The sequence below is a fragment of the Anarhichas minor genome, unplaced genomic scaffold (assembly GCF_050575085.1).
Source record: "Anarhichas minor isolate MPS153535 unplaced genomic scaffold, ASM5057508v1 ptg000004l, whole genome shotgun sequence".
Lineage (NCBI taxonomy): Eukaryota > Metazoa > Chordata > Actinopteri > Perciformes > Anarhichadidae > Anarhichas > Anarhichas minor.
Window position 1 is genome coordinate 2818683 of NW_027466450.1, and position 25651 is coordinate 2844333.

The 25651-nt window shown below is 43.8% G+C and overlaps 1 protein-coding gene across 1 annotated transcript; it reads left to right on the forward strand.

Moving 5' to 3' along the window:
- The first annotated feature begins 54 nt into the window (after nt 1-54).
- LOC142962455 (phospholipid-transporting ATPase IH-like) lies at nt 55-25651 on the forward strand. The gene is made up of 29 exons (XM_076102961.1): nt 55-93; nt 8343-8465; nt 8725-8814; nt 9939-10019; nt 10669-10776; nt 13258-13386; nt 14460-14563; nt 14671-14721; nt 14865-14929; nt 15034-15115; nt 15215-15365; nt 15472-15669; nt 15784-15957; nt 16605-16771; nt 17518-17589; nt 18577-18650; nt 18766-18869; nt 18992-19173; nt 19631-19864; nt 20641-20818; nt 20915-21017; nt 21646-21791; nt 22202-22261; nt 22428-22555; nt 22642-22777; nt 24216-24281; nt 24563-24666; nt 24759-24924; nt 25574-25651. Exons 1-29 carry the CDS (start codon nt 55-57, stop codon nt 25649-25651), a joined length of 3393 nt encoding a protein of 1130 aa, XP_075959076.1.

Below are 25651 nucleotides of genomic sequence, written 5' to 3' on the forward strand. Positions count from 1 at the left end.
GGAGAGCCGAACGTCTCTGTCACAGTTAAAGTCGCGGCCGGAGGTGTCTCAAGGATGGATTTCACCCTGCTCCGGAACATCATCAGCAGATTCGTAAGGGCCCACGTCTAGTCACTATACTGTCACAACTGTAGCTCTTGTGTCTGCAAAGTGCATCGATTTTTACAATGCATGTTACATCTACCCGTAGCTACAGTGCGTGTGTGGAAATGAACTTGCACACCCAGCAGTGCACTGAGCGTGGACCCGCAGGATGATGAACACTTCGCTCATCTCCAGTGATCAACATTTCACTCTGGCTGCTTTTGGCAGGCCATTGACTGTGGGCTTTACAATATGTGTGTGTGTGTGTGTGTTTTTTTTGTGGAGCTGAATGGGAATGTGCCAGTAACTGCAGATGCAGTGATGGCTGGTGAATGTGCAGAATAGAAATGAACCTGGCTGGCCCAGTTAAATTGCTTTAGTGAGCGTACACTATATGCATGCTGCACTGTCAACTGTCTCACTGCTTCCAGTTGCCCTGGTCTGCAGAGGAAATAAATCCCAATCAGGACTCGCAGACCTGAGAGGCCTCGCTGGGGACTCTGCAGTACTGAATTTTACTCACCTCCAGCCTGGTGGAGTGATGAGTTGAACATATTAAGGCTTTAAAGTTAACACTCTCAGTAGAAAACACTTTAAGAAAGAGTCCTTTAAGGCCGAGTCGTTATTTGTAATCGGTGTTCAACAGCAAAGTAAATGATGGTGAGCTGCTGTGACCACATCACTGGGCCGGGGTCTGGTCTGAACAGGCCGGTGCCATCAGCACAGCAGACCGGGTTTATCAGCCAGGGCATGGATGCAGCTGGTTGGTTGGCGGCTTATTTAGAGAATAAAATGTCTATTTGGAACCAACTCTGACAGGTCTGGTGATCAGACCGGGGCACCTCTGGAGTATCGTCACATCTGCTCTGTACAGTCTGCGACCCTTTCACCTGACCTTAAAACTGGCTCAGGTGTGGTGAAGATAACTATCAGTGTGAGTGTGAGTGTGAGTGTGTGTGTGTGCGTGCGTGTGTGTGTGTGTGTGTGCGTGCGCAGGTGCTTTTGTGTGCCTATTTATGTTATTTTCTTCAGGCTTGTACCAGTGAGTGAGTGTGTGTGTAGGGTGCCTGACAGATGCTCCAGCAGGGCCATCAGGGGAAATCAGATCCAAGGGTGAGGCGAGGTGAGGTGGGAGGGATGGGGGAGGGGGGTCAATGAACACGCCCCTCATCTCCCACCCTGTTCCTTCTGCGTCCCCACTCTGCAGCGTTATGAAGTAGACACGGGATTAATCACTAATTCACTCATCCAGCTATTGATTCAGAACTGGAGGGCCGGTTGACGTATATATCTGGTCCTCCTATTACTTGTGTCTCACCCTCTATTAACCCTGCCATATTCTGAGCAGCTGCTCCCTTAATGAGGCGACACAGAAGAACAAACATTACATCATGCAAGGTGATTAACATGTGATAAGCAAGGCGGCCAAGCCTTTTCTCTGGACAGAGAGAGGAGTAAACGCACATCAAGGTTACCGGCCAAATACGGTCAGCCTCTCTCGTACTTTCACAATTGTGAGATTGTCAAAAAAAAAAAAAAAAAAGGAGTTGAATTACTAAAGCTTCAGCTATGAAAGGAAGTACTTTGATTATGTCCACCTTACTCCACTGGGAATGTCCTTTCAACATCATATCCCGTATCGTCTCCCTGTTATTGACTTGTGACCTGTCCTTCATGTGTTTTTGGGAAATTAGTATTTTTCAGTTGTGTCGCACCGTCCAACTCTGCTTTGCTTGTCTTTGGTCTGCTTTATTGACAACATGCATTTTTAAAGCACAACATATTAGACTTTGTTGGGGACAGAATGATAAAGTCCTGGACTTGTTTCCTTTTGTTGTCTGTGGTGTTTACACAGTCCAGCGGGCCATTGTGAGGATGGAGACGGGCATTCCATGTTTGACATTGATTCATATGAACAAGCAATACATTAGGAAGGAAGCAGACAAGTTAAAAAGTACTGTAGAAATGGTTGTTCATAGTTCAGGATGCTTTGCGCGGCCCTCTGTTCAAGAATTTTGTTCATTATTTGGGGATAATTCCATGATTTGTCTGGTTCCTAAATCTTCATCTTGACGGTTCGTGCATAAGCCGTCACTGTGAGGAGAGTGTAAACCTTTATTAGTATCTGCAATCATTGAGATCTGTCCAGCACACTTTATAACGAGGAGGAAATGTAATATTCTGAAGGCATTCTGTCCTGCTCATCAGCCTGCTTTTCTGGCTCAAGGAAAATAGCCGGTGAATTGAGACTGTATAGTTCAGTAAATAGTTTTTGTGAAGAAAAATATAGTGTCATGGTGTTTTGCAGTGCGTGGAGTTTAAATGGGAAATATTGTTGCGTAATAACCTAAATCTGTTAAATTTTTTTCACACTGTTGGCATAAAAGAACGGCTAAGCCTACGTGCAGTAAGATATACAGTATAAAAGGAGTGTGAGTGTGTGTGTGTGTGTGTGTGTGTGTGTGTGTGTTAGTGGGTCAGTGCATGTGTAATACTTGTCCACTGTCTCCACTCCCTTCTCTTTGGTGCCTCTTTGTCGTCTGGTAATAATAATAATAGCGATGGCGTGATGCCTCAGAGTGGCGTGGAGAGTGAGAACTGCATGAGGTCATGATCTGGATAAGAAGGATGCCGGTGGTCGTACTAAAGATACACGACACCTTATAGGGGATTAAATAGCTTCTCTTCTTTTTCTCTTTAATGTTTACCTTTTTTCCCTTTCACAAAACAGCCTCTTGTGATAACGACATATAGATTTGTATCTGCCGCTGCTTTCTCCTGTCCCCCCCCCCCCCCCCCCCCCCTCTGTCCTCACCCTCCTTTACATCTTATCTATGAACACGTGACTGTTATTCTTGCGGAGACCTCTCACGACCTCGGCAGATAAGAAGAGAAAGGCCAGCCATGTCTCCCTCTGATCAGATGTGTGGCAGCAGAGTCCCGGAGTGCTGAAGGGCTTTAGAAGGGTTTCTAGCAACTTTACAGCTCTTTGAGTCCCCTGGCCCGGCGGAGAAAGGCAGAACACAAGCTGCTAGATTACCGTTTGCCACATTAGCTGCTACAAACGGTTAAGGGGCAGTCTATTCCTGGCTGCCCCCCCCCCCCCCCCTCAGAGATGGGGCCCTGGCGGAGAGACAGAGGCTGTAGGTGAAAAAAAACACACAGGATTTGTGTTTGAGCAAAGCTGTGCCTGCTGGCCCGTGTGTATATCAGAGAAAACAGCCGTGCGTCGGCGTGCCGGCTCATAAGAGTCATTTTGTGTCCTGCAGCGTGCCCTGGACACAGAGGTTTTCATCATCAGACGCAGTTTCAAAAAAAAGGTTTTCTTTTTTTAGAATTCAGATTACAGCGGCGGGAGAAAAGGAGAGAAGAGAGGGGGGGGGGGGGGGGAGTAGCACAGCTGGATTAAAGACTTATGTAACAGTTGGATCACAGCAAGTCAAGTGGGAGAGCGGGGGCAACAACAGAATACAAATGTTGTCATTTTATAGTAATCTTCTCATATTTATCCTTTGATGTTGTTGCTGGTATGTAGTTATTTGCGTCATCATTGACAGTCTATGCAGGCAGAAGGTCACTATTTTTTTTTATCGTATTTTCCAACCAAAATACTGGGACATGTGTGTTTTCTGTCTGCACCTGTGTAGCAATAAATAATTATAAAGGCTAATGGCGCTTCCTTTCCCTGATAGCTACGTCCCCTCTACTTCCTTCATTAGTTCTGTCCTCACTGCTGCTTTTGATGTTTCCTCTTTCATCCGGTTTTGTTCCATAAAAAGGTTGTCCACAGAGAAAACACACACAAAGAGAAGTCCTAATTAAACCAAATAAAAGCACAGAAAAGATCTTGAGTATATTGTCTGGAACAATAATACTTCACATTTGTGGTCAAATCCAATTCCACAGCTGTAGTACATGAGAAAATGCCACACATTTGATCTCCAGTCTGTACTTAACGTGCGGTCCTTTGCAGACGTAGCGTGCTGTCTGTTGCTGCATACTGTGTTGCTATGGTGATTAATGGTAACCTCTTTCCTCTTCAGCTGATCAAGGTCTCACGGCTCCTTTTATCTTTGCACAAAGCTACGGCTTCTATTAATGAGAATATTGAAATCATTAGATATTCGTATACCCGAAATTTACCCAGGAAATGTGTTCTGGGCAGCTGTGCTACTTTCTAACATTTGAATGTAGCGTTGGTGTAAAATAAATGCTAAAAAACTTTGATTTCTCCAGCTGCACCAGCTATTGGTAACACCGTAGTTAAGCTAACGCTAGTGATTTATACTAGTGATTTATTAAATTGAATTGCACCAATGAAACTTAAGAAGTGTGTCAGCTAGTAAAGACTTTAGGAATGTGTAAATGATAAACGTTCAGTTTAAATATGTTTCAGAGTTGGTAGTATTCATGGCTGTTTAGAGTTAGTGGGGAAGAAACGATTATGCTAAACTAACCAATGCTGTTGAGCTAGTCATTTAGCCTGACGTTATTAGCATAATGTTTTGCTGTTTAAAGCACATTTGCATTATTTTTCTAACATATTATTTAAAATCTTTTCAGTTTATGACATTATCAAACAGCAGTGTATTAAGTCTCAGGTCAGATATTTCAACTATAATATATATTTTACTTTCTAATCTAAACGGGTTATACATCAGTGAGCTAACATGAGCTTGCCCAGTTAGCTGCATTCAAGTTACAATTGGGAGTTAGTAAGTTTAAATATTTATTACTGACTAACTTTAGGAACTAGTTTGTGTGCTGTAACCCATTTCAATTTAGTGATGTTATTTTTATGCCTTCACATTTTTTCAATGCCCTCAAGGAAAAAATATTTTTTTAATTATTTTCCCATAACATTGACTGTTGAATTGACAATCTGTGGGCTAAAATTGTACCACGTCCTTCTTGTGTGTTGTGTCCTCATGGTTTGTATGTTTCTACATCCTCCGTCCAGTGAGCATGAGCAGTTCATTATGGAAGAGCTCAATCAGAAAAACTTGATCCATGAGTTAATAATGAGCGATACCGGCTCAACAGGCCGTGTGCCTCTGCGGCCAGATGGTGGAGGAGGGATGATACCCGACCATTTAATCAGGCCAGTTAATGGTGTATACCTTTTATTACACCTCTGCCGTAGAAAGAAGCTACATCATGGGGATGGATCATGGCACCGCCAGGGTCAGGGTTTTGCACATCAATAGTCCTGTAAAGTGCTATAAGCCGGTGTTAAAAGGCAGAACTAGAGAGGCTTCCTGGGCTTTTTAAAGCAGCGTTTATTTCACACCTTGGCAGACACGCTTCTGTTCTCTTAATGTTGAATCCAGAGTTTAAACAGTTCAAAACTATACCCGCCCAAGATGGCGCACCACTTAGAAACATAAAAGGAGAAGATGCAGTGGTGGGAGTTCAAATCCATCTCGTCATCGCTGGTGATTGATGGTGATGTAAGACCGGCGTCTCTGCTTGGACGCGGTTTTATGTGGTTAATAAAGACAAAGCCTCCATGTCCCACATCCAACCAGCCGGCCACTTTGTGTGATGGAGCAGCAGAGTGAAGAGGGAACAGTGGACTGGAGGTTGACACGGATCAGCGAGGATTAATGATCGGATAACTACAAACCACAATGCAATCTCTCTGTGTCTTTCTCCGTCCACCGTCACACTGTGACACGCGCTGCCAAGAGATGGAGGGAACAAAAAGGGTGCGGATAGAAATATGATGGCAGGAGTCAGCGGATTTAGGAGGAAAATGTTATGACAGGAGTAGAAGTGGGACATAGTGGATGTGCTGTATCATAATCATGATTTTAATAAGCATCATCACTGCCCCATTATTGTTTACATTATGTTTATTTGCACACTTTCCAACTTTTGCGTACAACAACTTCCCTCGGGATGAGTACAGTTTTATCTTGTCTTCATAAAATATCTGCTTCAGCTTCTCATATGTCAGGATTTGCTGCTTGGTTCTGTTTTGTCATTTTGAATTGCATGGCTTTGGTTTGGGACTGCTGGTTAGATGAAAGACTTTTCACCGTGGACACCAGGGCCTTCTTTATTTTTCGCCCAATGTCAGCTGGGATCGGCTCCATCCCAAATGATAAGGGGTTATACGGATGGATGGATTGATGGATGGGCCTTCTTTATTGAAACTCTGCACACAAAAACCCAAATTATATACACAAAATACAAAACATCACGCAAAAGCAATTAAAAAAAAATGGTATTTTTGGTTTGGTTAGTTACCAATCTACCAAAATGACCAGTGCTACGTCATCTGGTCAACAGCTCAGCAATTACAGCTTCTATGTTTCTTTTTCCTCGTCAGCCTCCAACCTCTCAACCTGTTCCTCAGTCTTTTCCTCCCGTCCTTGTTGCCTTTCTCGCTGTGACTGTCGTCAGTTCATTCTTTTGTCCTCCTCGGCCCTCCTGCTCCTGCTGCTATAGCTCCACTTCAATTTGCAACTCTTTTTTTCCACCTCACTTTTCATCTCACTGTGTCTCTCTGGGTCACGGTGCCCCCCCCCTCCTCCCTCTCCCCTAATGTTTTGGAGGGGCCTCAAGTCGGCTGACGCTGTTGGCTCCGTGTCTATTTTTATCCCACTGCCAAGCACCTGTTGATCACTGTGGATGAGTTTAGATCCGTGACTCTGTGAGTTTTTTCGGCTGTTGTGACGCAGATTCGTTAATTGCAGATTTCACCAGGAAAAGGGAAATTATCCCTCATGTGATTTTGTGTCCAGACTAAATGATGTAAGTTTATAGCAGTACTTTTTTTTTTTTTTAAAGTTATGGATTTGAACCTACAAGGTTGCGGAGGAGACACGTGGACTCTAAACAATAAAAGATTTTGTCACTGGCAGTGATGAGCTACATCTCTGCCAAAATGTTGAGGACATTTTAAGCAGTGAAGCGCTGCTTCCACTGAAGTGCTTGTTCCAGAACCTTTCACTAATGGTCAACACTTCTGCTTTGAGCTGTGTCAGGCAGGCTGCTGTCCAAAGGCTACGCTCACACCGCCTGCTCGGGCCAGCGCACCAGGAGCGTGTAGGAAGCCAGATGGAAACAAACAGCTGAATGCCGAGGTCCCTCGACTTTAGTTTTTTTGTTTCTTTTTTTCTTTCTACAATAGTGTTGTGACGAAGGACACCTTGGCAAAAAAAATGTGTGCTGAGCTAAACTCCCAGAATGCACTGCGTTAGCCCCCTGGGAGCTACTTAGATCGGAACATAAGTGAGAGATGAACTGAGTTGGAGGTGTGCGTACGCACGACCCAATGTGCTGTCATTATTTCGTATCGCAGCGTCAGTCTCTCAGAGTGAAGCCAACAGTACTGTTCTGTGTAGACGAGTAATGGAAGCATGGAGCAGACTGCAGAGAGGTGCTGCAGGAAGAAGTGGAAAGATAAATGATAAAACCACACTTGTGTGTGACTCAGAGCCGATACCACGGACACACATCAACGAACATACACTCATCCTTCAGTCTGGCCTGTGAGTCTTGTGTAACGTTCTGTTTCTTGACGGTTTAATCCAGGACAGTTAGGCAGACTCCTTCATAATTCAGCTATAATTCATTTGATCTTTATGTGAATGATGTTTTTGCATTTAATCTGTTTATCGCCACAACAATAATGACCCATATCCATCTGTTTCCCCTTGTGACTTCGTCAAAGTGCTTGTTTTGTTCGACCAATAGTCCAAAACCCATTTTACAATGAAATAAAATAAAGAAAAGCAGCAAATCATTTTTATTTCAGAAGCTTAAACGAGTGAATCTTAAGCAGTTTTGCCTGATACATGATCATGATACTTGTCAAACTACTTGATGATTCATTTTCTAATCAATTGAGTCTAATTATTTCATCATTAGTTAGTGCTGAAACAAAAGACAAAATTATATATTCAGTAAAAATTGGCATTTGTTGCTTAAAAGAAGCATCATTATGTAAAGAATTGAATTCTTTGCTATAGATGTACACATTTGTCTTGCACTGTGCATTTAGTGAAAGCATGTTTGTAAAGAGATTTGATTGTCAGGTGTTTGCGAGGGCGGCTGACAAAGTGTTATAAGTGTAATATTCCATAATGATAGTAAATAGTAAATGTGTTGTAAGTGAACACATTACCGATGCTGAACAGTGTGATTTAACCCTGTTTTTCTCTCTCCTCCTGTTTTGCTATTTATAACTCTACATATCTCTCTCTCTCTCTCTCTCTCTCTCTCTCTCTCTCTCTCTCTCTCTGCATCAGTGTGTGGGGGAGGAGATCTGGGTGGACAGTCGGACGGTGTACATCGGTCATAAAGAACCTCCTCCGTGTGCTGAGCCCTACATCCCTCAGCGTTACCCCGACAACCGCATCGTCTCATCCAAGGTGAGCGAGCCGCAGCCCCTGAGTCAGAGCCATGACACCGTTCATCATCCTCCCCTGCTTTTGTTTTCGTCTTTAGACAACCATGTAATCTCTTTTGTGGCCATGTTTCTTTTTTAAGGATGACACATTTCACTTTGCGTGTATTCGTCAAACCGTGCGTCACCACTTCTCTCGCCGGAGGGAGCGGACGATAATGTGTTTTCCCTTTCTGTTATTGTAATGTGCGTGATAGTAATTCTGCTGTCGCTTTGTCCCACAGTATACCTCCTGGAACTTCATTCCCAAGAATTTGTTTGAGCAGTTCAGAAGAATCGCTAACTTCTACTTCTTGGTCATATTTCTGGTCCAGGTGAGATTTTCATGAAAACCATAAGCAGCGGCCATTTTTATAATCTGAAAACACAACAGTGAAGCTCCAAGGAAATACTCTGCCAACTCTCTATTTGTCATTTGTTAAAACTAGCGTTTTCTAAAAATGATTACCTGCCTAATTGGCTTCACATCATATAAAACTAAATAATGTAGATTATTGCTTCTCATTTTCCAAGAACATCTTAATTCTTCTTCTTCAGTATTTTGAAGAAGATTTGTAATGTATGTGGTGCAAATCTGCAAACATGAGGGTGATTCAGAGTTAGCTGGTGCAGAGTGTCCTGCTTGTTATTAGATCTGTGGAACCAGAAAAGTGTGTGAAAACATTTCAACACCGCAGATAATTTGGCAAAGTTTGCTTGACTTTACTTGGAACGTCGATGTCTCTACCGAAATTCATGGCAGTTCATCCAACGGTTGTTGCCACGTTTCAAACGTCAGTAAGTTTACTTTGCTAACTTTTCTTATCGTTTCTGAATTAAAATGCGTAAACCTTAAAGTCTTAATTGTGATCTTGTAGGTTACATTTTCAGGTCCTCATAGGCTTAAACTAACTCAGGTTGGTAAAAGGTGCTGGTTCTTAAAGCCATCGTTTGCACTGGCTGATCAAATGAGTGCTAATAGCAGTTCAGACCCTGCTCTCATTGTTCCCTGATTTCCTTGAGCTACTAAACTGCAGCAAATGTTGAATAAACATCCAAGGACAAATTCATCATGGAGGAGGATACAGCTACTTCTTTACCAGCACCGCCTCAGCTGAGGTCTTAGCGTGCTGTGTGTTCCATCAGTAGCATGTGAAATACTGCACCCTCTTAATGGGACAAACGGGGCATGGCAATGTTTGTACTCCTCTGGGTCATATGCATAGGTACTGTCTCTAAAAAATAGGAAAGGAAACACAAGTGAACTATCCTAGAATGGAGTGCAGATGGAGGAAATCAAACATGATTTGATGACTTGGATACTTTAAAGGTGCCAGATTGGTGCTTGATTCCTTATTACAGAAGCGTTTCCCTGCTGCACTTCCTTACTCAGCATCCTCTCCCTTCTCCTTTCTGTTGTCCCCCCTTCAAACTCCTCCTCTCTTCCTCTCTCTTGCAGCTTATCATCGACACCCCCACGAGCCCAGTCACCAGCGGCCTGCCCCTCTTCTTCGTTATCACTGTCACCGCAATAAAACAGGTAGGACACACACAAACATGCACGCATTTCCAGGGAAATAGTGTCAGCAACGATCCCCGCTCACACACACACCAACCCCCGGCCTCAAATACACACTCGCACACACACAGACACACACACACTCTCTCTCTCTACCAATCGGCTGCTCTATTATCTGAATATACACATTCCTCTCCCAGCGAAAGGACATGCCATTGAATATGTCTGGTGATGTGAGAAATATGATAATGAATGGTCTTCTCTGTTAATCACTCTAACTGAAGATCCCATGCCCCTGGGAGTTGCATCCTCTCTACCGCGTCCCGGTGCTGAGGGATGGGGGTACTATCAGTGATAGATAGAGCCGTTCTGCCTTAGGAAGCCTGAGCTTTGCCGGGCCATAAATCTAAAACATGAAGTTTTGGCTAGCGATCCAGGAAACAGGTCACTAAGCTCAGGGAGCACAATGCTAATTAATTACAGTGTATGACTTTCACCTCTCCCCCGCCATCTCATACTATGCTCTGGCCCCGATTCTTTCTGCACAATAATCTATACCCCCCCCCCCCCCAACAAACACATTGGCTTTCTCTTCCTTTCCCCCTTACGATCTTGTTCTCTATCCCTCTCTCTCTCTCTCTCTCTCGCTGCTTCCCTCTTGCTCTCTCAGGGCTATGAGGACTGGCTCAGACACAAGGCTGACTGCTCTATAAACGAGTGTCCGGTGGACGTGGTGCAGCAGGGGAAGGTGGTGAGAACACAGAGTCACAAGCTACGGGTAAGAATGGCCTCATTAGAGCAGCGTAGCACCTGAGGCCACAAAGCAACACTACAGTACACTGCTGCATAGCTCTCTTTTTCTATGACTGTCTCTCACCCTCCCCGCTTCTCTTCCTCTCGAACTTTGTTCGCTTTCTCTCTCAGTCTCTCTCTTTTCTTTCCCACCAATTAATTGCCCTGAAACTGAAGTAGAAGGACAGATCTAGTGTCCCCCGGTGCACCAAGCAAGAGTCCCTTGACAAGTGAACAGGACTGATGTATTTCACGAGTTAGGATATTTCTGTCATCATCCGGTGATCTTCTCTTATGTCATTCTGATGCAACAGCAGAACACTCTTTGGTATTGCGCTTTAGTCTCATTCTCGAAAATGTCTTGCTATTTATGGCCGGTCATTTTTTTTTTGGTTCAATGTTGTTTGCAACGTTATCGCCTTTTTATATAAAGTAGTTTCTATTGTTACTGATGGTGACTGCCTGTCCCATGTTGAATTCAAATTGAGCACCCACGCTCAATGGATTTCATTTAACGCAGACATTTGATCATGACTTCAGTGCAACCACGTTTTGTCTGTAAACCAGTGCACGAGTTGCTCTTCTTCTGTTTTATTTTTGACGAAGGACCTAAACATACTGTTTTTCGCAATCTGGGAACTGAATTATTAATATGCACGAGCAGTTACCGCCTGTAAACACAGGTGTTGCCAAGTCAACTAGGACAAAAGTTATTAATTATTCTCGTTATTGTCAACAAAGCCCATGAAAAGCAACAATGCATTAGTGCGCTTCTCAATACTTTATACCCTGTCTGTGTTCGGTCCCAAGCATAATTATCCCGTCTGAAGACATACATCTTTAAAAATTTGTTTTTTAAAGAAACAAACACATTTTCTCCTAAAACAACTGCAGCTTTTACTCAAACAGCAGTAAATAGCATCTTGCTGGGGACTATTTTTGTGCGTTTACGGCAGCAGAGCAGTGTATGTGAGGATGACTCACAACAAACTATAGTGCCTGTGTTCATTGTACTGAGGAAACATGCCACCCTGTGCAGGCTTTAGCTTCACAGACTATTCTTGTTAGTACGGTCAGCTCATCATTGGTTTCGGTCCTTTTATGGGTTTTGTTGACAATGTGTTGCCGTCTTCTAAAACGTCATGTAAAGATTTTATAGCGCAAAACGACGCATGCTAGCAGGGCAAACAATCAAAAGCTAGTGTACACTCAAGCCTCTATAGCTTCATCTAAAACTCACAAGAGTTCACTTACAGTACTCCAAATATTAACCAACCAGAAGTTAGAAATAGTTTGAGGTCACTATTATATAAATCATTGTCAGGGTATCTGCAAGTATTCAATTCAATTTACAACGTTCTCAAATATTTTGTCTTACTTGTTATAGACGGTAACATTAGCTGTAGGTTTCATTTCATTAGTGATATCTTGTTTTGTAGTTGTGGGTACACTACCAGTTTTCTGTGACTCTTTGACGGGTATGAGTTTTAAAAATATCTTAAATTGCATTCTATGTGGTGGGAAAAGTGTCTTTACAAGTCTTACATTTGGAACCCTGATTCCACAATGGAGATGAATAAGTCCAACGGTGTTACTTTTTTCGGGACAGATTGCAGAGTGCTCGGCACAATACAGCAGCAAGAATGGCAGGGGGGGGCGATAGAGTAGAGCCAATACCAGGTCCGTTAATATTGTTTTGTTTTATTCAGTGGTCCCGTTCCTGGTAGCAGATGTAGAGGTGAAGATTTCTTTAGAAAGACATGAACCAGTTTCACCGAGCCGGCATATTACTCCGCAGATATCTGTCTCGCATCATCCCAGCGTAAATGAAAACGGAGGTGTCAGACTACGTAACGTGATTTTTGTAGCTCAGCTGATGTGTAGATACGACATATCTCAGTCTTGTTTCACCATTGTGTCGGAGGGTATAATTTAGGTACATCTCATTTCTGCTGCGTCTGCTGCTCTTGTCGAGCATGCAGAGACTGTTGAGGGTTCAATACGGCCTTAAAGGTTACAGAGTCTTATAGTTTGCGTCTCCACAGCAGTAGTTTCCGCTGGATGTCACTGGTCCAGAAAGACATTCTACATCAGAAAACAGAAAGTCTCTCGCGCTGTCTTGTTCTGTCTCCCTTTGTCTTGTCTTCCAGCGTTTTCTGTTCCAAGGTTTCTCACCACCACAGATCAAACAGGGAGGATTAGCGTGTGAATTGGGAGCAGGAATAATGATGAATATATTAATCATGCAAAATCAGAGAGCGTGTGTCATGTGTATGGTCACCGTGGAGATAGGATTTATCAGAGCTTAAGCTGCTCCGCAAGCATAATCCGTTATGCAATTTCTCAATCCTTTGAAAAAAAAAAAAAAAAAGGAATGGTAAAGGATGAGCAGATGATGCACCGCGGGTCTGTGTGTTTGTCTTTTACAATCCGTGTTTACGTGAAGCTCTCATTTATTATTGCGTAGGTGGGGGACATCGTCGTGGTGAGGGAGGATGAGACTTTCCCCTGTGATCTCATCCTGCTCTCCTCCAGCCGCCATGACGGGACCTGCTACGTCACCACTGCCAGCCTGGACGGGGAGTCCAGTCACAAGGTGCCAGGACTAGTGCAGGATTTTGATTAGATATGATTTCATTTATCTTTTAAAAGAACCATCTTTGATCCCAAAACGGGGAAGCTTTATTATTTAAAAAAAAAAAAAACATTTTAAAAGCCTTTAAAATTCCAAAGACATCAAAAGCTTTCAGCTTCACAAATGTGAGAAATCTGTGCTTTTCTTTGTCATACAGTTTGTGATAATAGACTGAATATATTTGGTATTAAATTATTAATCAAACAAAACAATCACTTAACAAACTGCAATGCGTTTTTCAGTTTTTTCTGACATCAATCAATCTAGAAAATAATCAGCAGATTAATCACTGCTGAGAATAACCGTTAGTTGCATCTCTATGCTTATCAATCAACACATGAGCACAGACGCACAAATGCATTATGATGTAAGCGCGGCATTTCCCATTTTCACTTGTTCATTGATGTTCATTGATGTCACTCACACAACCAAACACATGGCTGAGCGCACACACGCACACGCACACAGACACACACACAGTTGTGTTTCCATCACTTTTGGGGAAATTATATTAACACACATTTATTTCCTGGAGACTTACCATAACCACAACCACTACCAGCCTAACCCGTGGCTTAACGTCAACCTAAACCTAACCCTAACCTTACCCTCCCCTTAAACCAAGTCTTCATCCTAAAATGTAACAATTTATACTATGGGGATGTGCATTTTGTCCCCAAAAGCAAGGAGAGTCCCTACAATGTGACTGTGTAATTAGATTTATGTCCTCACAAGATGGGTCAAACACACCCACGCTCACACACAGCATATGGTGGAGTGCTCCACCCACTCTCCTCATACATGCCCCCGGGGGCGACCCCCTGATGTGCTCACCATCCCAGCATGCTGTCCTCCTCTGCTGACCCGGTGGAGCGGTCTGTAACACCTCCCCGGCTCGCCCAGTCATTTAGAAAATCAGCTGAACGCCAGACGGAGGAGTCAAATGAACCCGGCTCTCATTAGTGGCTGCGGGTGACATTTTCCTCTGTTGTTGTCTTCTTCTTCATCCCCCTTCCTCCACCTCCCTATCTCAGACCTATTATGCAGTACAAGATACCATGGCCTTTAGAACGGAGCAGGAGGTGGATTCGCTACATGCCACTATTGAATGTGAACAACCACAGCCTGACCTCTACAAGTGAGTGTGACACACGCTCGCTGATGCATCTTTGTACACATCATCCACAACCCTCTTTGACGAAGATCCTCCCTGTTGATTGTACTTTGCTGTGACACTTTTTGCAGATTTGTGGGACGCATCAATATTTACAGCGACAAAGAAGAGCCTGTGGCTAGGTGAGTGTCATTTTATTGTCGGCAGGTATAGTTCTTGGGTATAGCTTTTATTAACGTGACCAACTCTTTTTCTCAATTAATCAAATGTCTTTAATGTTTTTTCTGTAATAAAGACAGTCAAGGCTTCTGTTTCATTCTTTCAGACCACTTGGGGCTGAGAATTTGCTCCTCAGAGGAGCCACACTGAAGAACACACAACGTATTTATGGTAGTAATATGCAGAGTCACTGTTCAATGTCGCTTGAATGTTTGAGCAAAGGAAAGGCTGGTGTGGTTATTGGCTTGATGACTCAGTGTTTTCTCTCCCCTCAGCTGTTGCAATCTACACCGGTATGGAGACTAAGATGGCGCTTAATTACCAGTCTAAATCTCAGAAGCGCTCCGCTGTAGAAAAGTACGATTAACGTCCCCACTCCTTCACCTGCGTGATCTAGATTTAAAGTATGATTGGTTCCCGTTTCCTCTTCCTGATCTTTACTCCGCCTCTCTGCAGGTCGATGAATGCCTTTCTGGTCGTGTATCTGTGCATCCTGATCAGTAAAGCGGTGATCAACACCGTTCTGAAATACGCTTGGCAGTGGTCTCCAGACCGAGACGAGCCCTGGTACAACCACAGGACTGAGAACGAGCGACAGCGCCACGTGGTCGGTTCACCAACCTCGAACTCAAAAACACGGTGTTGACACCCAGTCCCAAAATCTCATCTCCCTAAAACTTCACGCCCGTTGTCTGTCTTCCTCCCTCCTTCAGGTGATCCGAGCATTCACAGACTTCCTGGCCTTCATGGTCTTATTTAATTACATCATCCCAGTGTCTATGTACGTGACGGTGGAGATGCAGAAATTCCTCGGCTCTTATTTCATCACCTGGGATGAAGAAATGTTCGACGAAGAGCTGGGGGAGGGAGCTCTGGTCAACACCTCTGACCTGAATGAAGAGCTGGGACAGGTACACAAGCACACACACACACACACACACACTCCGACATTTGTATACAGTATCTGCATTTAAACTATTTGCAGACGTGCTCTTACCCTACCCTTTCTCTTCCTTCCCTCCCAGGTGGAGTACGTGTTTACTGATAAGACAGGCACTCTCACTGAGAACAACATGGAGTTTATTGAATGCTGCGTCGATGGGAACGTCTACGTCCCGCACGCCATCTGCAACGGCCAAATCCTCAGCGCTGCTTCCAGTATAGACATGATCGACTCCTCGCCTGGAGGATACAGGAGAGTAAGTGTGTTTCACAAAGTACACATGCTTCTAAATCCAGCCTGAACCGACTCATTGTAACTCTACTGTAGAATATAGACGAGAATAAAGACGACTCTTAACATATTTTAGTTGAGAATGAAAGAGAGCCATGCTCGCGGATTAACTAACATGTCACGTTTTCAGGCAGGAGAACAAATGTTTGTTTTGCTGATCAACACAGTAGGCATACAGCCTGCGTATTCAGTTCATGAAAACTTTGACATTGTCTTTGTAACCCCTAAGTGTTTGCTGTGTCTTACATGGGGAAAAAAAAAAGGTCCTCTGGTACACAGAAAACTGATGAGCCTCGCTTTTCTGGCTGTGGCAACAGTAATTAGTTTAGATGTAATAGAAGAAAAATGTGTGTAGTCAGCATGAGCAGCCGAAGTCACCACAGATGACCAGAGAGAGAGAGAAGAGCACTCTCTGCCAAAACGTTCAGTGCAGAAAAAAAGAGTTTACGGATGTGCTGCATTATTGCTTTGTAATTCTGGGAAATGTAGTTCAGTATTACTGTTTTTAATACTAAATGGGAAACCAAATGTGTGCTGCTGAAGAAGTCCCGCACCTTTTGAAAAGAACTGAACTGTTGCATTTGTAAAATGAATGTTTGTTTGTGTCTGTAGGAACACGAGGATCTGTTTTTCCGGGCGCTGTGCCTGTGTCACACGGTGCAGGTGAAGGAGGAGGAGACGGTGGATGGCATCAAGAGGGGCATCCACCAGGGCAAGCCCACCTCCTTCTACATCTCCTCCTCACCGGATGAGGTGGCTTTGGTAGAGGGGATGAAAAGGTAAACACACTAAACATGCCATTTGCAAAATGAATCTGCAGTCCTTCAGTAGTAGGGCAGTGTCCTGCACTCTGCACTCTAGCAAATTTGACGTGAACTCCGAAAAGTTTAGACTTTGAGCTTCAGTTTGAGGGTGTTTACATTCACACCAGATGAACAGTGTAAGAGAACTGTAGTTATTTATATTCATAGTCCCCCAATATAAGCCGACCAGGATAAATGAAACTTGAAGTGTGTTTGATATTTGGCTGGTAATCCTTTGCTGTAAATCACTTTCTAACGTGTAACACACACGTTAGCAAAATGTGACAAGGAGACAAACAGCATCAGATTGAGGACAGAATGACTTACATGTAGCCAGTCAAGAACGCACCACCGCTTGACAATAAAGGACTCGATAACGGTTTCTGTATGTAACTGGACTTCCTGCATCGCATTTCACCTGAAGCAACGTGCCCACACCGACACCGACCCTTGCGTTGTTTTTAACACGGGGCTATTTCCGGTCTGCACGTGGCCTTAGACACATGTAAGACACGTTTCTCTCGCATATGGCTTTCACAGATGTGTTGAACTGTGGTAAGTGAATGTGTGAGCTGTGCTCAGGTTACGCTAAATGCATCAGAACTGCTTTGTGGCACAAGTGAGTAATGCTGCATAGTTTGTGTTGATACTCAGACTTACATGAATCATCTCTCTGTCTCTGTCTCTGTCTCTTTGTCTCTGTCTCTCTGTCTCTTTGCCAGGCTGGGTTACACCTATCTGAGACTGAAAGACAACTACATGGAGATCCTCAACAAAGACGACGAGATTGAAAGGTTGGTTAGTTAGAGGTCTGTTGTGGTTTCACCACAGGAGATAAAGTAGGAGTAATTGAGTTGATGGAGCTGTGGTCATACATCAGCTACCTGGAGAGAAAGGGCTCTCGGATTGTGTTACATGTTAAACGGAGAGGAAAAAAACAAGAGGGTTGTTTTTAGAAACTGCTCAATCGGATCAAAATGCTCCAACTGATCTGGAAGAATGAAAGGCAGCGAGATTCCATTAGAGAGTGGTTTTGTGGAAAGCGTCTAATGTTTTGATCCGTAGGGAGTGCTCATGTAGCCACCCCTCACTCTCTGCAGTGGCCTGTCAATAGTGAGCTATTTTAAGGAAGCAGGGGAGCTGGAGAGAGAGGGGGGGGGGGGTGCATCCAGCAGATGTAAAGACTTTGCAGGGAATGGAAAGGCAAAGGGTTCTACTCTCACACTTGCTGTTTTCAACATTTGTTGGGAATATTTTGGCCTTTTACACAAACTACCAGACTACCCTAAGGTGCACTTAATTCTCAAACCTCAGACCGATATTTTCAGTTTCACTTTATTTGAATTCCAGTTTGCATTTAAAAAAGTTCAAAGATCATCTACAGTGCTCAGAATTAGAAACAGAGAAGGAGGGGCATTACATTAGAAGTGGATGTGTTGATACTGCAGGAGTGACAAAGTAAGTGACCTACTTTTGACATTATAGTATAAGATTACACAAAAACAATGTATAAAACATCAAACGTTGTTGTACTGCAGATGAATCATGAAGGTGTCTGTTGAAGTCACTATTTACCAAACAGCCACCCTTGGAAAGTCCGATCAAACCCTGGAATAGCTCTTTTGCTTTTGAGTCTTTGATATTACCTTCTTTTTCAAATCATTTTACACTTGTAAAAAAAAAAAAGACAATGTCCAGTGAGAGCTGAGTGGACTCATTTTAATTCAGTTGCAGAGTTAAGAAAAAGAAACCCCTTCATTGAAAGTCTGTCTCTCCTTCAGATTTGAGCTGCTCCACGTGCTGAACTTTGACTCCGTCAGGAGGCGAATGAGCGTCATAGTCAAGTCAAGCGCAGGTAAGATGTACTCAATGCTATCTTCATGCAGTTTATAAGTCCATGGTCGGACACCAGACTCCTCTTTCAGTTTGTTTGAAAGGTCTTTTTTGTGTGTGCTTTTGTGGCATCTCAGGAGAATGCCTGCTGTTTTGCAAGGGGGCGGACTCATCCATCTTTCCTCGTGTCGTGTCTGGGAAGGTGGACCAGGTGAAAGCCCGGGTGGAACAGAATGCTGTTGTAAGTGTACAGTTTTGGTGCATTGTGTCAGGCCAGTTTTGGGATAGATATATTTGAACAGTTAAAGTTGATAAATCCATATATGAAGGCCATCCATCCCTCTCTTCTTCACTGTAATGCAGGAGGGGCTGCGGACTCTCTGCGTCGCTTATCGAAAGCTGTCAGAGTCCGAATACCAGGAGGCGTGTCATCACCTGAAGGAAGCCAAGCTGGCCCTGCAGGACAGGGAGCAGAGGCTGGCGCAGGCCTATGACATCATTGAGAGGGACTTTGTGCTTTTGGGAGCGACGGCAGTGGAGGACAGGTTGGTCGCCATGGAGAGAGAGAGAGAGAGAGAGAGAGAGAGAGAGAGAGAAAGATTTAAAAACAGCGCAGCAGCGGGGGGACAAAGGGGAAGATTAATGAGTCATGAAGCCGTCTTCAAAGTATAGTAATGACTCATGAGGGTAAAAAAAAGATTAAGTCCGAGTTCTGATAGGTTGCTGCTGTGCCTTTTGTTTCCTTTTTATTTTCTGCTCTGTTGGAATACAAGATGCGTTTAAGCTCTTACAAGGTAGACCCCAGTATAGTTTTCCCCAACTGATCAATCAGCTGCCTGACAGTTTGACTGCCTTGTAGATAAACTGGTGAAGGGCAGGGACAGGATTGGTCACGCATTGATAAGTTATCACCAGCTGGTAGTTGATTGATTGAAGTTTTGATGGATGCTTTAACCTACCCCCACCGGAGGCTGAGACCCTGATCGACTTATTGATGCGCAGGCTCCAGGAGAAAGCTGCGGACACCATTGAGTCACTGCACAAGGCTGGGATGAAAGTTTGGGTCCTGACGGGGGACAAGATGGAGACGGCGGCGGCTACCTGCTACGCCAGCAAGCTGTTCCGCCGCAGCACCCAGATCCTCGAGCTGACCAAGAAACGCACAGAGGAGCAGAATCTGCACGATGTTCTGTTCGAACTAAACCGGACTGTTCTCAGACAACGCTCGATTTCTGGGTATGACATCATTCATGTGTATATCTGCAGTGCTGATTGTTTTCTCCATCAGTCGTTTGGTTTAGTAAATACCGTATTTTCCGCATTATAAAGCGCACCGGATTATAAGGCGCACCTTCAATGAATGGCCTATTTTAGAACTGTTTTTATATATAGGGCGCACCGGATTATAAGGCGCATAGAATAGAATAGCGTCGTAAGCGTGTCTCTTGAAAGGTGCCATTTTGGGGTCTTTATACATACAAGTGGTGTTGGACTAGGAGTAAGCACAGTACCGGTGTTTACCGCGGTGCGGCTTTGTAGTTTACCAGTCGTACTGAAACATTTTGACAGAGCGCCGTGTACAACCAGTATGGATCAACCAATTAACCAATTGATCCATATATAAGGCGCTCCGGATTACAAGGCGCACTGTCGTTTTTTGAGAAAATTAAAGGCTTTTAAGTGCGCCTTATAGTGCGGAAAATACGGTAGTGATCGCAAGTTTGGAGTCCAAGGTGAATTTACTAAAATGTAAAACAAGAACGAGCTGCAAATTATCACATCTGGAACCATCACATTTTGAAAATGACCATCGAGTAGTTGATTATTTGACTTATAGTTGCAGCTTGACGGTGTATATACAACATTTTGCATGATCCCTGCATCACATAATCATAAATAATATTTCCATTCAACACAAGCTCAAAGAAGTAGAATATCAAGACTACAGACTGATCTACAATTGGCTATAATCGAAGCTTTCCTGTTGATCGGTCTGTGATATTTTGATCCAGGTTGTCAGTAGACTGCCTCGACTTTGGTCTGATCATCGACGGGGCCACTCTGTCTGCAGTGCTAAAGCCCAAACAGGAGGTGGCCGGTTCCGGCAACTACAGAGAGATCTTTTTAGAGATCTGTCGCAACTGTAGCGCTGTGCTCTGCTGTCGGATGGCTCCACTGCAGAAAGCACAGGTGAGAGAGCTGCGCTTCACTTTACAGATATAGTCCGGGCCCGTTCCTCAGTGACAAACAGTGGTAGTGACTGACGTCGGGCTTTTGTTTCTGCAGATTGTGAAGCTAATTAAAGCCTCCAAGGAGCACCCCATAACCCTCGCCATCGGCGATGGGGCCAACGATGTCAGCATGATCCTGGAAGCACATGTGGGCATTGGTGAGTATATTTCTACACCGTAATAAGTGTCCGTTGATAAATGAAAGATGCTGCTTCTAATAGAGGCCAGGTTGATTTGTAAAGCCTCCGGATATTGATTCTTTTATTTTTTAAGTAAAACAAATTTGATGAAGATGTATGGGTCACACACACACACACACACACACACACACACACACACACACACACACACACACACATAATGTAAACAAACATTTTTGGCAGGAATCCTTGTCAGATATGTACAGAGACACGACGTTTAACATTTGACAGTTAACTTTTATTATCAAATTCTTTCAACAGAAATCCTTACTTGAATACATTATTAAATAAATAATTATAATTGGTAACGACATAAATAAATAATATATTTAATACATTTAAAAATGGCCACATATACCTACAAATTCATTTAATAAAACATGCATGCACTTGGTTTCTATTTCACTATCTGCCAACACATACAATCACACAATATATTTGTGAAAAGCCAGTTTTGGCTCACCTATATAATAGTATATTAGTTGGGCTCTAGTCTCCATATTTAGGAAACCACCTTCATGTGTTACACCCATGGCTTATATTCCTAATCAGATTTCATGTAACCCATCTCCTTTTTCTCCTGAAGGCATCATGGGTAAAGAGGGCCGACAGGCGGCAAGGAACAGCGACTATGCCATCCCGAAGTTCAAACACCTGAAGAAGATGCTGCTCGTTCATGGCCACTACTATTACATCCGTATTGCTGAACTTGTTCAGTACTTCTTTTACAAGGTACGAGACGAATGCCTTGTGCGCTCCACTGGCTCACGCGCTCTAATCACTTTATGGTAATTCCCAGTGAAACACTTGAGTTAAAAAGAACCCGATTTTGCAGCTACTCTGACAGATTACCGGATTCATGAATCCCTGGTGAAACATTCTCTCCTGGATTCATGGCTCCGATGATCAGTGTGGGCGGCTTCCGCAGCAAGCAGCGCCCTGCCAACTGATTCATTTTTTTCTTCTTTTGGCAGGCCAGCTCTTTGCGGCCCACTCAGTGAGCTTATAGCAAACAATCTCTGCGTAAACAGAAATGTGTAGATGGTGGCATTTTTAGATTCTTCAAATCTTTTCCCGTGTACTCGTCACAAGCTGATCACTCTCTCTATGTGTTTTTTTTTTCTCCTCTTAAACCTCTCCAGAATGTATGCTTCATCTTCCCTCAGTTCCTGTACCAGTTCTTCTGTGGTTTCTCCCAGCAGGTAAGTTCATCATACTGTTAGGGCTCCAGTCTAACAATTATGTGCAACATGTTCATTATAACAACTTAAAAAAAACTTGAATTTGTCAATATATTCAGCTTGTTCTGCTGCCGACAAGTGGCCAAAAACAACAAATGTCGTCTGTATTGTCTTTGTCCCTCTGCAGCCTCTGTACGACACCGCCTATTTGACGTTGTACAACATCAGCTTCACCTCACTCCCCATCCTCCTCTACAGCCTGGTTGAGCAGCACGTCACCATTGACAGGCTCAAGAGGGACCCCTCCTTGTACAAGTCAGCGCAGTTCTGATGAAAAAACTTTCATGATACAATCTCTGTTTCTTTTACTCAGCTGTTTCTTTTGTCTGCGTCTTTCTTAGGGACATAGCGAAGAACTCCCTCCTCCGCTGGCCCGTCTTCATGTATTGGACGTGCCTGGGTGTGTTTGACGCTGTTATCTTCTTCTTTGGTGCCTACTTCCTGTTTGACAACACCACCTTCACCAGCAATGGCCAGGTGAGCCTATGTCAACAGAGGCAGTGGGATCTGTCATTTTTGTGAAACGAGTGGAAATAGATCAGTTTCGAGGTGTCCTTTAGGGAAATTAAAAGGGAATAATGGACACAAAGTTAGTGCTCCCTTTAGGAACACTCATCCATCTTCATTGGATTCTCATGAAAGAGGAGTTAAGTGTTACAGGATGACTTTGCGGTCATGTTTTTGTTATTGTGGGTCTGTAACAGTAAGGTTTCTGTCCCAGGCCCCCCGATAGGTCAGCAGCATCGGATCTCCATTCATATCGACAACGCAGTAGCATCTTTCTCTGTATTGTTAATTTGTATCATGTCAACTGTTTTCAATTGCCTTTGGTCCTGTTTTTTTAAGTTGAAACATCCTGAAATTCATTTTTCCCTTTGTCCTGATTCCTTTCTCTTTTCTCCCCCCTCCTTCTCTCTGCTTCCTTTCTCTTTATTTTGCTCCTCTTCCACTTCCTCTTCTGTTTCTTCTTCTTCTTCCTCAGCTTATGACCACCAACACACAGATGGTAAGCCTATCTCCCTCCCTGTCAGCTCTCTCTGTCTTTTACGCTTTTTTAGTTCCTGTCGTACCGTTTAAGCTTTCAGTTTGACCGTTTCATCCAGTTTCATCCCTCCTCACTTCATCCTCCATGCCCTTTCATTTGAATGTGTAGTTTTCCAGTGCTCCATTATTCCTCTAATCTCTGTAAAGCCCTGAATCCTACACAGTACCTGATCTTAACAACTCCACTGACATAGTAGAAACCTTAGATGCTCCCCCACATTATCCTTGTGTTTCGTTGTGCTGGTAAATAAAGTAATGCTAGTATGCACTATAGATTAAAATCTAACATCTGTTTGTTGTTCTGTTTAACGTGTTTGTGCATCTGTGTGTATTCGTACGTCTAATGTATTTGTGGTAGCAGTTCTTGGGATTGGGTAGTTTTTAATGTCACTGCTCCAGCATCCAGGGGTTGGCTGGTCTGCTTTCATCCTGTACCCTTTGTGTACGGGTGACAAATTCCTGCTGTTTATTGCATCCATAAAGAAAATAATTAATGGAAGGAGGCACTCTTGCAAGGAAGGTGCCCTGGTACCAACAACCAGCTGTGGTTATTACATAAATTCCCGGCTTTCTTCGTCTTGATTTCCCTCCACGCCCCTCCCTCTTTCATTACCTCCCTCTCAACTCTCATTCCATCTATCACTCCTGATGTCTGCTTAAACCGTTTCTATGATGTCAGCAGGTAGAAAGATTTGGGTGCAAAGAGGGAAGGGAAAGGAAAATATTCTCAGTTTATTGGCTCCAAAGCTAAGTACCTATTTAAACGGATCACCTGAAACCACAGGATGTCCTCCAATCCATGGATGCTGGGCGATAGGGGTGTGTGATTGATGTGGCCGCTAACCCTCTTCTTCCCCTCCTTCCCTCGCAGATGTTTGGGAACTGGACCTTCGGGACTCTCGTTTTTACTGTGCTGGTCTTCACCGTTACGCTCAAGGTGTGTGAGCACATGTCTTCAGAAGTGAAGCGGGGAAGAAAAGAGACACCCCGATGTTATTGCATCGCATAATCCCTCCGTTTAAATGAGTTCATTACCGTTGCATGTGTGCCCCATCGTATGCGTGGACGAGCTCGCGCCGCACACGTTAACTAGCATGTTACGCAAATGATCGACTACACACTGGCCGCTCAGTTTGCACAGCAGTAAATCCTAAAGGCAAAGTCATTGACTTCATTGACAGGCTGAGTGTTTTTACGTGTGCATTCTGTTTGTTTCAGCTTGCCTTGGACACACACCACTGGACCTGGATCAATCACTTTGTCATCTGGGGGTCACTACTTTTCTACGTTATTTTCTCTCTTCTCTGGGGAGGCATCATTTGGTAAAATGTGTTTTTTTTTCTAGCAAGTGCAACTTTTTATGTAGCTTCGGAGATTTGTGAAACCCTTTTCTGTCTTTCCCGTTGCTGCGTAGGCCCTTCCTGAACTACCAGAGGATGTACTACGTGTTCATGCAGATGTTGTCCAGCGGTCCGGCCTGGCTCAGCATCATCCTGCTGGTAACGGTCAGCTTGCTGCCAGATGTCATCAAGAAGGTCCTCTGCAGGGCCATGTGTCCCACAGCCACCGAACGTGCACAGGTACGATCTCGGCACCAAGCTTTAAATTCTCTTGTCCCCAGGTTAGGTGTGTGTTTTCCTGTAAAGAATTCTGCTTTGCTAAAATCATTAACCAATTAATGCTTTCCCATTTCTTTTAATTCTGCCTTTTTATCAGATCATTTCAGTTCATAAACTGAAATGGTCTGATATAGTAAGTAGAATCCACTCCTATGCTAGCTGATACTTAATGTTTTGACTGTAAGAAACCACATGAGTAAGCTGCAAATCTATTCCACTCAATTAATCCTCCAGGAACGCCATTAGAATCCCTAATAGCTTTGAGCAACAGTGTGATTTAGAATGACTTTTTGTTCCCTGTGGCTTAGCCTCACCTTCCCGTGAAACAAGCTTCACCGTGAATGGCAAAATGAATGAAAGGTCTGACAGATTTCTCCCTGCTGTGCTCTTTCTTCTCTTTTCTCCCTTCTCACTGCAATCTGATGGACCACCATCACCCGCACCATCCTCCCTTTTCCTTTCATTCACCATATCCTCTTTTCTTCCTTTATTTTTTCTCCCCCTTCATTACCCTCTCCTCTCTTGTCCCCTCCCCCCCCCCCCCCACACACACACACACACTGCTCCTGTGACTCTGCACTCACTCGCTCTTTCGGGGGGGTAACTGCAGTCCTCTCGCCCGTGCCTTACTGTGGAGCCGTCCACCATCTTCATGCTTTCTCAGTCCTCCAGCAGAATGAGTTTCTGA